At 36.6% G+C, this 14,381-nt stretch overlaps 1 protein-coding gene across 2 annotated transcripts in view; it reads left to right on the top strand.

Annotated features, from left to right (window-relative positions):
* The window catches only part of LOC131685229 (latrophilin-like protein LAT-2), a 243,810-nt gene that overhangs the window by 177,846 nt on the left and 51,583 nt on the right, over positions 1 to 14,381 (top strand). For both annotated transcript variants that reach the window (XM_058968809.1, XM_058968808.1), the window contains exon 7: positions 10,965 to 11,066. In XM_058968809.1, coding sequence (XP_058824792.1) covers positions 10,965 to 11,066 — 102 coding nt within the window. The remainder of the gene's footprint in view (positions 1 to 10,964; positions 11,067 to 14,381) is intronic.

Raw genomic sequence — 14,381 nt, 5'->3', positions numbered from 1 at the left:
ATCTATTGGAGACTCGTGTAGCTCTTATAGACCAATAGAAATAGGAGTGCCCCAAGGCAGTAATATTGGGCCACTGTTATTTTTATTGTATATCAATGACCTAGGTAGACTCGGGTTAAAAGGGACTCCTCGTCTTTTCGCGGATGACACAGCGTTGTTCTACCCGAACAACAACTGCCTGGATATTGTACGCCACATTGAATCGGATTTAAAAACACTAACGACCTATTTCAACGAAAACCTTCTTTCCTTGAACCTATCAAAAACTAAATATATGCTGTTTCGTTCATCTAGAAGAGCTATAGGCGTGCATCCAGACCCAAGAATGGGACAGTCTGTAATTCAGGAAACTAACTGCTTCAAATATTTAGGACTTCACTTAGACCCCACACTCTCCTGGATTGAGCATATAACATCTATAGAGAGAAAAGTTGCATCGTTATGTGGGGCTATGCGTAAAGGATGCTCTTTTGTTCCCCAGCATGTACTTCTAAAATTTTATTATGCGCACATCCACTCATTGCTGAACTACCTTGTATCTGTGTGGGGCCGTGCCAGTATTTCGAATCTGAAAAAGCTACAAACGCTTCAAAACAGATGTCTTAAAATTATTTATAAAAAACCATTTATGTACCCTACTATTTTGTTATACAATAATAATGCCCATAACATTTTACCTTTGCTTGGGTTGACTAACTACCAAACAATAATGTACATCCACAATGCTTTGCATAATACTATTGCTCATAATAATCTAGAATTTACGACAGGAATTCGAGCTCACAGCACCAGACAAGCCAATCATTTATTATACTCCAGAGTATCCACGAACCTTGGTCAAAGACGCATTTCTTTCATCGGACCTAAGTTATTCAACCAGCTTCCTACTGATTTAAAGCAAATAACATGTCGCACTCGTTTCCAAGCAAAATTGAAACTAATTTTAAAAAATAAAATAGGAGAATTTTTAATATAAACTTCGTTCACCACCAATCGAGCTTATTCCTTTAGCTATAATTGGTTAACATTTTTCCAAATAAAAACAATTGATAAATGCATTTTTTCTAGCAATAAGTAATAAATAAATTTAAATTATTATGAGCTTCCTGCAAAGCTACGATGGGACCCTTAAAAGGATCCTTTTCCGCTGGGTACTCGCCGTAGCTTCTTGTCAAATTTTGTGTTTTGTCGGTCTCGTATTGTTTTTTTTTGTTCTCAGCGTTTCCGCGATTCGTAACTTTGTTTTGTTGTGCGACCTTTTTTTTGTACGCTGAGAACTGATGTGTCCACTACCAGGGGGCTCCGTTTGTGAGCTTTTTAGTGTGGGGGTAAGAGGCGGGCTATTAAAAAAAATGTGTTGCTTTTTTGTTCTCAGAAGTTGAATTTCAAAAATATCAACATTGAACATGATAATCAAACAATGAATACGAAGTTGACTATTTTGTTAAAGAAGAAAATCTTTGATGTGGATGCCAATTACCAATATAGATCTCTACGTGTCATATAATATATCAAATAATGTTGCCTCTTTAAACGTGCTTTATTTCAATTCTGCTCACTCATAACACTGTGCATAGCTCTGTGCATACAACTGTAAACTACGCAGAGCTGTGCGAGCTGCGTACACATTTCTTCGTCTATTTCAGTTGTGTGAGAACTGATTTTATCATTTTATTTTGCCTGTGCACAGTTCTGAAGCGAGCTGTGTGAGATGCCCGAGATCGTGCGATGGCATTGTGTGTAAGAGACCTACCGGCGCGCACTCGCACTCTCAATGAAAATACGTGTGTAGCGTGTGATAGCTCTTTTCTCTCAACGAACACTGATGAGCAAACCATCTCTGAGCTCGAACATTTTGTGCTCGATGGCACGCTAGAACCCGAGTGATTTTCAGAAAGCGAACTGTCGTGTAAAGCAAAATACTCGCCTGAGAAGGGAGTTCGGAAGACCCCCTCACGACCTCCGAACACAGGGGTGGGACGACTGAGCTAGTCGCTGGCTGGTAGCGCAACTGCATCGGAGCACTCGGGGGCTCCCGTAGTATATTGTTAGTTCACGCGAAATATCTGACGCACTTTCATTGACGACGAGCATTTCGCTATCAAACGAGCACGTAATGTTTTGAACGGAACCTTGATTTGTTTAGAGGCTGATCGAATACTGGCGCCATCTTGAACAGATGCCATTGTGTTCTTTATGTCCTCTTCATTTCGTTTTGCCGTTTTCCGCACTTAATTCTAATTTACATCATGGTAGTGGCCTACAGTGTCTCCAAACCAAAAATATCGAAAAACCAACACAAAACTCGTGTTCAGCGTTAATTTTTACATTACTTAATGTACTGTACTGAGGACAAAAAATAATGCAGAACAATACACGAAAACATAAACGACGTTGACAGTCGTCAACGATGTTCTCTACTGTGTATCTAATTCACGCACTTTGAGCGACCTCTGCAATAACATAGCAAAGATAATGCCCTATAGCCCCTACTCATTTAACCCCATTCTACTCCAGGTACAAAAACTTCACACTTTACTTTTTAGTATTTTTGCCTTTGTTTTGGGAGCTTTTTTACAGATCTCGATATTAGTTTCGGCCACTTTAGTGTTTTTTTACAGCTCTCGCTCTCTTTATTGGTTATTTATTATGTATATTTTTCATTGTAATCATTAATATTGGCATACTATCCTATTTCGCCCAAAAAAAGGTATCATTTCACGAATATAAAAATGCACATTTATCTACGCTAAATTTACAACGCGGCCGACCAGCCCCGCACAAAATTCGGCCAACCTACCCCAATGCATATTTTCGAGAACAATCACGCTTTACAAAAACAAAACTAAGGTTACACTGGAAACCGTTACACTATTTGCTGGGTTTTGAAACCTTTTCCAGTAACCATGTTTTTGGAAATCGGATGTAAATTGATTCGCGTTACACATATTACTTTCCAACGCCGGCAAAAGAATAAATGTGTTCCTGAACAAACAACAAAGCCCTCTGTTCGCGGAAAGGAATGTTGATTGTGAAAACCGATTTAATCCACCGATCAGTGAGATGAGACATTTCTTACATTTCATTCATTTCAAATTGGCAAGCAACTAGATGTAAGATTAGTATAGTTTCGAGTCCTGCGCTAATAGCACTTCAAAAACAACTGAATAAATTAAAGAAAAATAATAAAACAAATAAAAATTTAAAATAGTTATGAAGCAAAAAAATAAAAAAAAGTTTTTCATAGAATGGATAGAATGATTAATATAAATCAAATTATTCAATTATTTTTCTTCGAAAGTTGTCCTACTGGAGCTGTAGAGCTAGGTTCTCGGAAGGGCTCCCCGTCAGAATCACATACTACAATTTGCAGACGAGACAGGCAATGTCGCCCACTAAAACACTGCTTTAGGCCAATCGTAGCGGGCCGTGATTCTGAATGTGATATTCATTGTACGGTTCAGGTATGTGCGGGCGTAGGGACTCGCGATTGCGTGTATCATCGCGAAGGACTCGATCGCGTGTGCGTTTGTATGTCGCGTGTGCTAATATGTAACTTCGCGTGTATAAATTCTATTTCATAACCGTGTGACTTTCGCATATTCGCGTGTGTTCTAGAATGATCGCGCGCGGACCGTGAATTTGATACTTAATTTTTTGTGTACGGTTCAGATTCCAGAAGAAAGTGGGTTCTTTCATATCATTAGAGTTCCCAGTCATGTCGCCGTGGAACGTGTGGTCTAGTGGATATGAGCTTTATTTTTTTGATTGGTCCAACTGAATATATGGACCTAAATTGCTAGAATGAAGGCTAAAGATTTTCGGGCGTGACGAATTCATGATCGCGCGCGTTTGTGGGTTCGCGTTTGAGATCGCGTTTGTAACTTCATAAGGACTAAAACGTTCACATAATTACCGGAATGTTATCACGTTTGCGCGATCGCGGGCATAGGTGTGCGTAGATGATCACGAAGGGCTTAAGCGTTCGTATGTTGACGCGTGTGCTCGCGTGTATGTGACTTCGCATGTATAAATTCAATTTTGAAACCCTGCGGCCATTCATATATTTGCGGACCGTCATTCTGATATTTAGTTTTCGGTGTATGGATCACATTCTGACAGGGAGTGAGTTGCCCCGTATCACTAGAGTTCCCGGTCATGTCGTCATGGAACGTTTTGTGGATATGGGAGTTATTTTTTCTTAATTTTTCAATTTAATTTTTTTTTTATTGACATGGACCTAGACTGTTAGTACCGAGGATAGAGACTTCCGGACGATCCCGATTCATGATGGCGCGAGCGCGGGAGTTTGTAGATTGACGCTTGAGATCGCGTTGGTAAGTTTATGAGTACTGAGACGTTCACCTTATCACCGGGGTATAATCATGTTTGCGAGTTCGTGGATGTAGGTTTCTTGGAAAATCGCGAGGGGCTCTAACGTCTTTTGTGAATTTATAAGTGCTAAACCGTTCACTTAGTCACCGGGGTGTTATCCGGTTTGCGAGATCGTGGATGTGGTTGTACGTGGATGAACGCGAGGGACTCGAGGGTTTGTATGTTGACGTTTTTGTCGCGTGTGCTAGTGTGTATGTAACTTCGCGTGGATACATTATTTTTATAAGCATGTGGTCATTCGCATGTTCGCGTGTTATTCAATGATCGCGCGTAGACGTCTTGTCCAGTTTTTGTTTCTATTGGTCCAACTGAAGGCACGAGTTTGGGCTGATCGAGGGTAGAGACTTGCGGACGTGACCGATTCATGATTACGCGAGCGGTGTGTAAATGGTTGCGACCGCGTTGGTAAATTAGTTAAGGTGTAAGTTAAGTTAAGTACTAAAATTGATCACAATGTAACTTAACTAAAAAGAAAATTATCGTACCCCAAGTTTATGTGATATAATCACTGTAATACAGCTTTGGTGGAGAAGCCCCCGGACCACGTCAAAGTACAGTATCATGCCGAGGGTATATAAATCAAATTAATCAAATAAATCAAATTAGCTCAAACGAAAATTAGACAATATTAAAAAAGTTATGAAATTAAGAAAGTAAATTAAATTGTATCAAGCTAACAAACTGTCATCCAATAATAAAAAAACTGACTAAACCGAATTAATAAAATGAAGAAATTGAATTAAATATATAAACTGGGAAAAATTAACAATTTAATAAAATGATTAAAATAAATTAAATAAATAATATGAATAAAACCAAAAAAAAATTATTAAATTAATAAGATAATATGAATAATATTGATAAAATAAACCCTTTCATACCTAATATTTTTCTAGATCATATATGGTTCCAAAACCGTTTCTCTTAAAAGTGTTAGAGTAAAGAAACACGAAAAACCTGTTTTGATCAAGATAGAAGCTTATCTAGTAGGGGATGATCCATAAATGACGTAGCATTTTTTGAGTGATTTTTAACACCCCCCTCCCCCATCGTAGCATTTCGTCACAAAATTCCATATACCCCCCCCCCTGATAATTACGTAGCTTGACGGTAACCCTCACCCCCCTCGTTGTCCCCGTAAAAGGTAATAACTTCAGGTGTACGGATATTTCTTGTAACTATTAGCGCTCAAATAAACGGTGTCACAATTTTTATTTTTTTGTGAGAAAATCTAACCCCAAAGTTGTAGCTGTCTGAAAACGTGATTGTTCATGTTCATGCAGAGGGTTAAAAAAATCAATAAAATGAATAGAATTAATAAAATAAACAAAATGAAGAAAGTGATAAAATTAATACAAAAGTTTTCTTTCTATATATTTTATCTTTTTTTTTTCATTTTGTTTGCTTTTTAACAATAAAGTCATTGAAATGAAAACAATCAGTGATATTAAAAAGTAACGGAATTAATAGAATAAATTAAATTGTGTCTAATTAATGTTCTAGATGAAATGAATAAAATGAATGAATAAACAAAATTAGTCAGATTACTAAAATGAATAAAATATGTGAACCCGATAAATAATATAAAATTGCATAACACGAAAAAAGTGAATAAAATAAATTAAAATAATGATACGAATAAGACGCATGAGATAGTAAACTGATCAGAATGCATACAAAGAATGAAATGAATACAATAGATAAAATGAGGTAAAAAAAATATTGAAATAAAATACAAATATTAAAAAGGAAAAAAATAAACAAATCGAATATAATTCATGAAATGAATGATCTGGAAAAAATGAGAATATAGAATAAAATTTCAAAAAGTTAGTTAAATGAAGTAAATGAATAAAACGAATTCCAAAACCATTATTTAAGAAGATTTCTGAAGTATTTGTGAAGCTTCAATTGCAAATTGTCTTTTTGGTCACAGATATCTGAAAAATGATATTTGTAGAGAATAGAAATTTCAGGTCTAGTATTTTAACGCGTGATTGAAAATAGTGAACTGAGATAAGGTATATGAAGTATATGAAAAAGAGTGTCAAGTGTCTAGGTTATGTTGGCAATTATATTATTGTCGATAGCACAAAAGCCGTACATTCAGTCGATTACAATGCAGTCTCTTTCCACCCATCCTTATTACTTGAGAATTGTTTCGTTCGGAATTCTCGTTCTAGAGATATGGGTTTATGAGTCCTATACAAAACAATACCATGACAAAGGAATGGTTCAAACTACCAGAATAAGTATTTAAATTCATCGAAAAGCCAGTGGCCATTGAAAGTGTTCCTGGACTGCTTTTGAGACACTAACATTCTTGAAATTTCAAGTCGTATTTTTTCGCAAATAAATATGAAAATATTGGGGTTTTCAGTACAACTCAGTATCAGTTATAATGACACAGTTATATGTATGACATAGATTCAGTGAGATCAACTATCTGTGCATAAACTGTGATTGTAATCCTCGCTAATTTACGTGTAGAATACGGATCACTCAAACGAAACGTCTATTGAATTGTCCAAAGCCTGTACTAATTCTGGGATTGAAGCGTTCTCAGAATAAGGCAAATTTGGGCAATTGAAACCATCGCTATAAGTTAAAAGTATCCATTTACTGGGGTGCAAGTATAGTTCGATAGTAGAGAGTCTTTGGGCGCCATTTTTCCCGGATATAATTTGGGGATATTTTTGGAATTTGATCCGTTATTTTTCATAAAAGTGCTTTCCAATGCAATGAATCTGCATTTTCAATAATATCAACCCAAATCAGCTGCTCTTAATTTTCAAATGACACATTTGAGTATATGTTTCATTAAAAATTCAGTAGAGATATGAAAAGTTTAAAAAAGTGTACGTGGGATGTCTCTTTTCAACATTTTTGTCTTCAAACGACCATATTATCCAATTTGAAATACCCAAGGACTTCTATAATTATAGTATACAACCGCTCAGTATAGAATTCAATTAAATTGGAGTTGATGTAGTTTTCGGTTTTTGGTCATATGACTCTCCTTAGTGCAACGTTTCGAAGAAATAGCCCCTCATCTTCAGAGCAAAGCAGGGTTTGAACATAAATTAGTTATAGTTTTCTCATAATACAAATATTTTGCAAATTTTGCCAGGACCACAAATATTTTCTTTTTCAAGTAGAATGTAATATTTAGTTTGTTTCCGCAAGTGGCTCTGTTCTACAAAAAAAGGAAAAACTATTTATAGGGAAGCAGAAGACAAAAATAAGTTTATTTTCTTTAACCTAAACAAATACATCGCAAGATTAAATTAGCTTGCATACTAACAAATATTTCAGATTAGTTGAAAATCTTATGACACATCTTGGAAATGGTTTTGGAAATATCAGGATAGATCTGAGTCTTGACAGTTGCTACGAACACGATTGGGAGAGATCGGGGTTGGGGAGGGGCGACAAGTGAGTAATGGTAAATGATGGTTAGTGCTGTGACAATATTTTTGAATATGGTGCGAAATTTTGATTCCTTACATCTTTATAATATATAAAGCAACTGATAATTTTTACGCCATAATTAGTAAAACAAAAATCTTGCAAAAGAAGATAAATTTTCACTAGAATTTTGTTATTCTAAAATACAGTTGCCCTCGGTGATGCTACGAGTATAATATGAGTATGAATTATGCTAGAAAACTATTTTCTCACTACTAGGTGGATTACTTGGTGATTTGTGCATTCATATACCATCCAACGTCTATCTCACGACTGAACGCAATGCTTAATTCAACTGATAAATACATCAACTCTGGGCAAATTTTCGCTTTGAAGTGAATTTACACATTGTTTTGTCTTTGAAGTAAACTTGCTATTAATTTTGAGAAATAGTTAATTAATTATTAAGTAAATTCATCAAACATTTTTGGCAAGATTCTTCCGCCTGGAAATAACACCGATGAGTCCGGATTGAACTATGTGTATCTGTTGATATGAGGGAAGTTACGTGATAATAGCTTGAAAAATTCCAAATCCGACCAAATAATGATTTTTAAATCAGCATTTAAAAGGACTACGGGACATTTGCACCTTCTGTGTGCCCTTTGGACGACCCTAGCCTTGATGTCGTTGCCTTGATCCTTCCTCTAGTGAATTCTAGTCGGTGAAGGTAAAGTTCACGACCACCTCTTCTCCTCTTTATTCATGGGTACCTAATTTCAGGTTTCCCATCATTCTTCATCAACTTCAAATGATCACAAATCACGCAATGTTTCAATTTAGGGCAACCCGTTGGTTTTTGTTCTGATTCAACAAAGAGCATAGAAATAGTATCACAAAAAACAGCACTGCGGGTGCAAAAAAGGGGACTCAAGCCAAGTTTCATTGCCCTATTGTTCCAACAAATTATTATTCCGAAACTGTATTCCATTGGCAACGAAACGGGGAAGAACCCATTGACGGGGGCCCCGGCGGTGGTACAAACTGTTACGAAAAGTTGTTTCGGTTGCTATGCCGGTCCGTCCGGTCCTTTCGAAAAACTCGAATTGTTATGACCGACAATAGAATAGAACCGCGGCGTACTCGCAAAAAGTGGCTTCTACTAGCCGTGAATATGAATGATTAACTTTTACACCGCTTTGCCCATTCGACTTCTGCCAGTCACGGTTCCCGTTCCTTGGCTGGAGTAGTTCTAGAACGAGCTGGTATAGAGACCGATGGAAAGCATGGCCGTAACTAGCGCATGGATGAAGGAATGTAGGGAGCTGTTAAGTGCTAATGCAGGAAGAAATAAGTTTCATAATAATAATACTTTTGAATGAAGTTTTGCTCTCTCCGTACGGGAAATTTTTCAGGATAATAGCTTAATTCTATGGGTACTGGGAGAAGTGAGGAAAGTAGGCCAATTTGTTTGGCTGTAATGTAAACAAGTATTGCTAGAAGTTACTTCGTAATTGTCCTATGTAAATCTTTTGGACTGGCTTATATTGTCGGGCTTATGTTTCTGTGTATGATGTCACATCACAAATAAACATTAAAAATACATTTTCAAAGATTTCTGGTTTGTAGTCGTTATCGACCATAATCAATTTACGTGGAGAATCGACTACAACGTCTGTTGAAACGAAACGCAAATATTCCGCAAAAGGATTTTAGTACAAAGACTTTACTATATTGCGTTACCAAATACAACAGAATTAGCTTACAGTCTGGATCTTAACCCACACTCAAAAATCACTCCATCTGTAAAAAGCTTTTCTCCGATGTCAAAGATAGTAGTTCTACTAATTTGTTCCACATGATGCCAACGGTAAATAAATACCCTCATTTCAGGGAAGACCCAGTTCGGAAGTGTCCCATCCGCTTTAAACCATTCCTATTGTGGTCCCTTTTACTCCTACCTACTTTCTGTTCAATGATTACTGTTATATATGTACTAACCGGGAAAATGCTACCACGTACCACACTGAACTTGCCGTCGAATGGGGAACGGATGCGGGCGACCAGACCGTGGCCAAAAAGCAGGAAACCGGTCTCAACGTCTACAAGTGTGTGTGTGCCGATCTGAACATTGGATCCAGAATGGCAGAATGGCGATAATAAAATACTGATACGTCTTATCCACTACAGGTATAGGTATTGCCTTTCATTTCCTCGCACCGAATTGGCACCGATACGGCGTGTCGGTACGTGGGACAAAATTGGCAATCGAATAATGCTTGCTTTCGAACTTCAGTGAACAAAGCCGGATTCGAGTGGGCCGAGAACTACTCTGGGCGTGTATGTTTGTGATTGTTGAAAGGAAAGATTTTCCCGGAACGGCACATTGTGGGTGTTGAGAGTCTTGGCGCTAGATTGCAATTACGATTGATAAGGGTCATTGCTATTTCTGTGCTGTTACAACAACAGCCGATTATTTTGATCACATTTTCAGCATAAATTATTCAATAAATTGATGTCTCTGTTCCGAACGACTTAGTGAAATAAAATCTATTAGAATTTAACACACTTAAGACAGGCGTCTTTCTTTTCATTCCACTATGTGTATAATAATAAAATCGACTTGCATTGCATAATCAGAACATATTTTAGTTAATATTTCGACTACGACTTATAGTCTTCTTAAGTGTTCGTATTAGTCTAAATCAGAATTATACTGAATACAAACTAACACGTCTTGATTATATACTTAAATTTTAAAACCTGAAAAATGCATTAATTTAAAAATACAAGGAATTGTTAATCTGTTAATTTAATACGTTCATTTGACACTGCTATTTGCAATAGACACCAGATATTCCCAGAAACTGAAATAACTGAGTTATTGCAAGCAAATTCTTTCGAATTTCAACCGTTTACTTAATCTACTTCCATTCTTTTCCCAAGCGTTTCCAACTACAGCTCGATTTGCTCCTATAGTAAACCTTTCACAACATCAATTATCTCCTAGCCATTTATTCCAAAGCTACCTCACCCACCTGGGCAGACTCTGACTAACGACTAACCGAAAACGTTTCAGTATTTAGCGATAATCTTCTACTTTCCCTACAACTGAATTAATCGATGCACATTTTCACTAAATCCTTTTTCTGTTCCGGCAGATCCTGATCATCCTTTCAACGGTGGTGTTTCTGGGAGCGATTGCATCGATGTGGAATATTGTTGAGCTCTGGTCGGTGTACAGCATCGCACAGGGCACACAGGTAAGTGCCAAGCCGCCTTATTGTACGTTGTTTCTGCTGCTGACAGTCAGTGGCTGTCCTGTTCCTGTTTTTGTGTGGGAGATCAATACCTATGCATATTGGGAATTAGTTGCACATGTGGGCAATAGCTTCGCTTGCCGTCATGCAATTTCCATTTAATGCATTGAGAATTAATTGTCGTTGTGAATAATTCCAAACAACACTGGTCAGTGTTTCGTGGTAATCTGAATTGAGGTGATATAGGCCATACTGTATTACATCTTAATTCAATTAATTAATGTCAAGCTACATAAATCAAGTTCAGTATATCCTGTTCAAACCAATAATTCGAACATTATCCAGGAGTCTATCCATATATCTAATTTAATTGTCGTTAGCTAGTACGCACTAGCAATATGTTAATTCAAACCACTGAACACACTGAAAGTTGTGTGTGTTGTGTGTGCCTTCAAACGCAGAAACTCAAAGGCAAAATAAACGACGAGCAAAACATGGCTTCCAGCAACGCTTGATTGTGTTTTCTGTAGTTAGGGTCGTCTTAAGACCAATCGGAGCCTCTGGGCACTATTGAACTAATGGGCTCCTAGAATTGAACAAGTGGAAACAGTTGTAGAGTAGGAGAGTAGCATAATCCAAAATGATCCCCAGCATCACAGAGCCACTTCTACTCCATGACACACTGAGACCCTTTTCCAAATTTGAGCCAAATCAGTCGAACACGTTGAAATTAGCATAGTGTTAAAATCAAACAGGCGGAGGTGGGGTAAAGTGGAAAACTTATTTTGGGCTTATGAAGTGCACATTACTAATTATTATTTCATGCTTAAATTGCCTATAGTGAAGAGAATTAAATAAGCTATCTTTTTCACAGAAGCAAACCGAAAATATTTATTTTCCTAATAGTTACTGAGCACCGACTGTTCATTAGGGTGGGGCAAAATGATCGTTTTTTCAGCACAGCACTTTTTTGGTTCCTTTTGGGGTCCCAAACAACTGTGCAAAATTTGGGGTCGATTGGTGTTGACCCGGCATAGCGCATTGCGTTTGAAATTTGTATGGAGATTAGTATGGGAAAACCTACATTTTTGCATTTTTAATTCTACAGTCTACAATTCTTCCTTTAGTATGCAAACAAATAAACAGAAGTGTAGTCCAGGATATGCTGAATAACTTTGCCGAAGGATGTATGGTGCTAGAATGTCTCTAAGCCATGTTATAGCTGTTCAAAGTTCGATACATCGAATTAAATGCTAAAAATCATTTTTATTGCGAACACTGCGGGTGTACCAATGGTATTTCATAAAGCATTCCGAAATAACATTATATATTTTAGTTTTACCACATTGGTATGTTTGGATGAATTATTCAAAAGCCTTAGCTCAATTTCATGAGCGTAGGTAATTGAGCAATAGGGCGTAGTGAAGGGGGATGGGGGGAGGGACTTTAATATGTAGAAATTCGAACTGAAATGTTGTCGAGTTGGAATGTTTAGATGAATTATTTCAAAAAAATTACACAATGTCCTACGCATAATAGTAACGATGAAATAAAACATACTGTATCCCTTTGCCTTGACTTTTATCAATAGAAGTTACGTTACAGACTGAATCAACTGATGTCGAGTTGATATGTCAGAGAATTATATTTCGGTTTAATACGCATTATTATTTGATAGCATGCTCATTTCTATGCTATTCGATCACGAGGCGTGGAGCTAATTTCTGGATTTCAACATGAAATCCACCAGATCACTACAACAATTTTTGCTTCAGGTGATCGAACAGCATCGAAATGAGCGTCCCATCAAATCATAGTGCCTATTAAACTGAAATATAATCAATGCAATCCTCTGACATATCAAGTCGACATCAGTTGATTCAGTCTGTAACGTAACTTCTACAGTTAACTTTCTCTATGTCGATATTGAAGGGACCATCGACATAGGGAGAGATCGACATATAGAACACAATGATTTTCTTTGAGACAACTTTTCCTTCAGGACATCATAATGCATACCGGGAAATGAAGATAGATGCTCGTATTGGGGGGAGTAGGGTAGTAGACGACGAGGTAAAGTGTACTCGCACTGCAAAACATCAAGTTTGCTGTTTGAGAAGGAATCCCTTATTTGCAGTTTATCATTCTGCCCCACATTTAGGGGAACATGGGGAGAATTGACCAGGTTTTCAGCTAAACCTGCATAAAACGCTAAAAAAGTGTTTAATCATTCCAAAGACATTGAGATATAATGTAAAAATGTATTATTCGTGCTCATAATTTTTTGCGGAATTTTTAATTATTTTTCAAAAGTTATAAAAGTTTGTCTGAGATCGTTTTTTTTTTTTTTTGGTAAAGTCTCCCCACTGCGGGGAGACTTGACCAAGGCCTGGGGAGACTTGACCCAAAAAATTCTGAATCTTTCAGAATCTGAATTCTGAAAAATCAGAACAAAAAATAATGACATAAATAATACTGTAATCTTATTTTTCCATATTGTAGAGGTCATTAAGTAGCAGTAAAAAATATAAACTGTACTGCTTACATTGAATATTAACACGTCACGAAATCAGCCATATTACTACTAACTTTGTTTACTAGTACAAAAAGATATAGACTGATGTTTGATGTGGGAATTTTTGTGACGTGATTTACACTAACGGTAGGTACGACAGCATAGTAAATATCAGAAAAATTTTATCTTCGGCTTATTGCCACTTGGTCATGTCTCCTCATAAAATCTTGGTCAAGTCTCCCCAACATTAGTTATTGCGTTCAATCTCGTGCAAATTTAAATAATAACTATTTCAATGTTCCGATTTATGTAAAATCATTTCACTAGTTCATAAAGCATAAAATTATGTATGAGTACTTTAGAAGTAATTATTAAGCGAGTAGATATGTCCATACGAGGTTTGATACAAAACTACATAATTCAACGCAAATTTATTAAATACGGCATCTTTTCTATAAGGAAAGAATTTATCATTCCAAACTTTTAAAATTAGCTTGACCGACCGAAACTAGCATAAAAAAAAAATTTGAATTTAAGAGAATAATAGAACACGTCATAGCCAATAACAGTATTCTGCGCTTGGTCAAGTCTCTCCATGTTCCTCTAATTGAAATTGTTTTGACCACGAAAGAATGACTACCGTGCTACAAATGGCAGAATTTTAAATATTTTTTTAGCACGTTAAAGTTAAAATTTTGAACCTAAAAATGCACAATTTCTAGAAAATCTCGATATATGCAGATTAAGATGAATTCGTTTTACAAAGTCTCGTAGGAAAACATATTGAATATCCACTTTACCCC

This window comes from Topomyia yanbarensis, chromosome 2, assembly GCF_030247195.1.
Source record: "Topomyia yanbarensis strain Yona2022 chromosome 2, ASM3024719v1, whole genome shotgun sequence".
Lineage (NCBI taxonomy): Eukaryota > Metazoa > Arthropoda > Insecta > Diptera > Culicidae > Topomyia > Topomyia yanbarensis.
The sequence above is the reverse complement of the archived record's forward strand: the minus strand, read 5'-3'. Positions and strand labels throughout refer to the sequence as shown.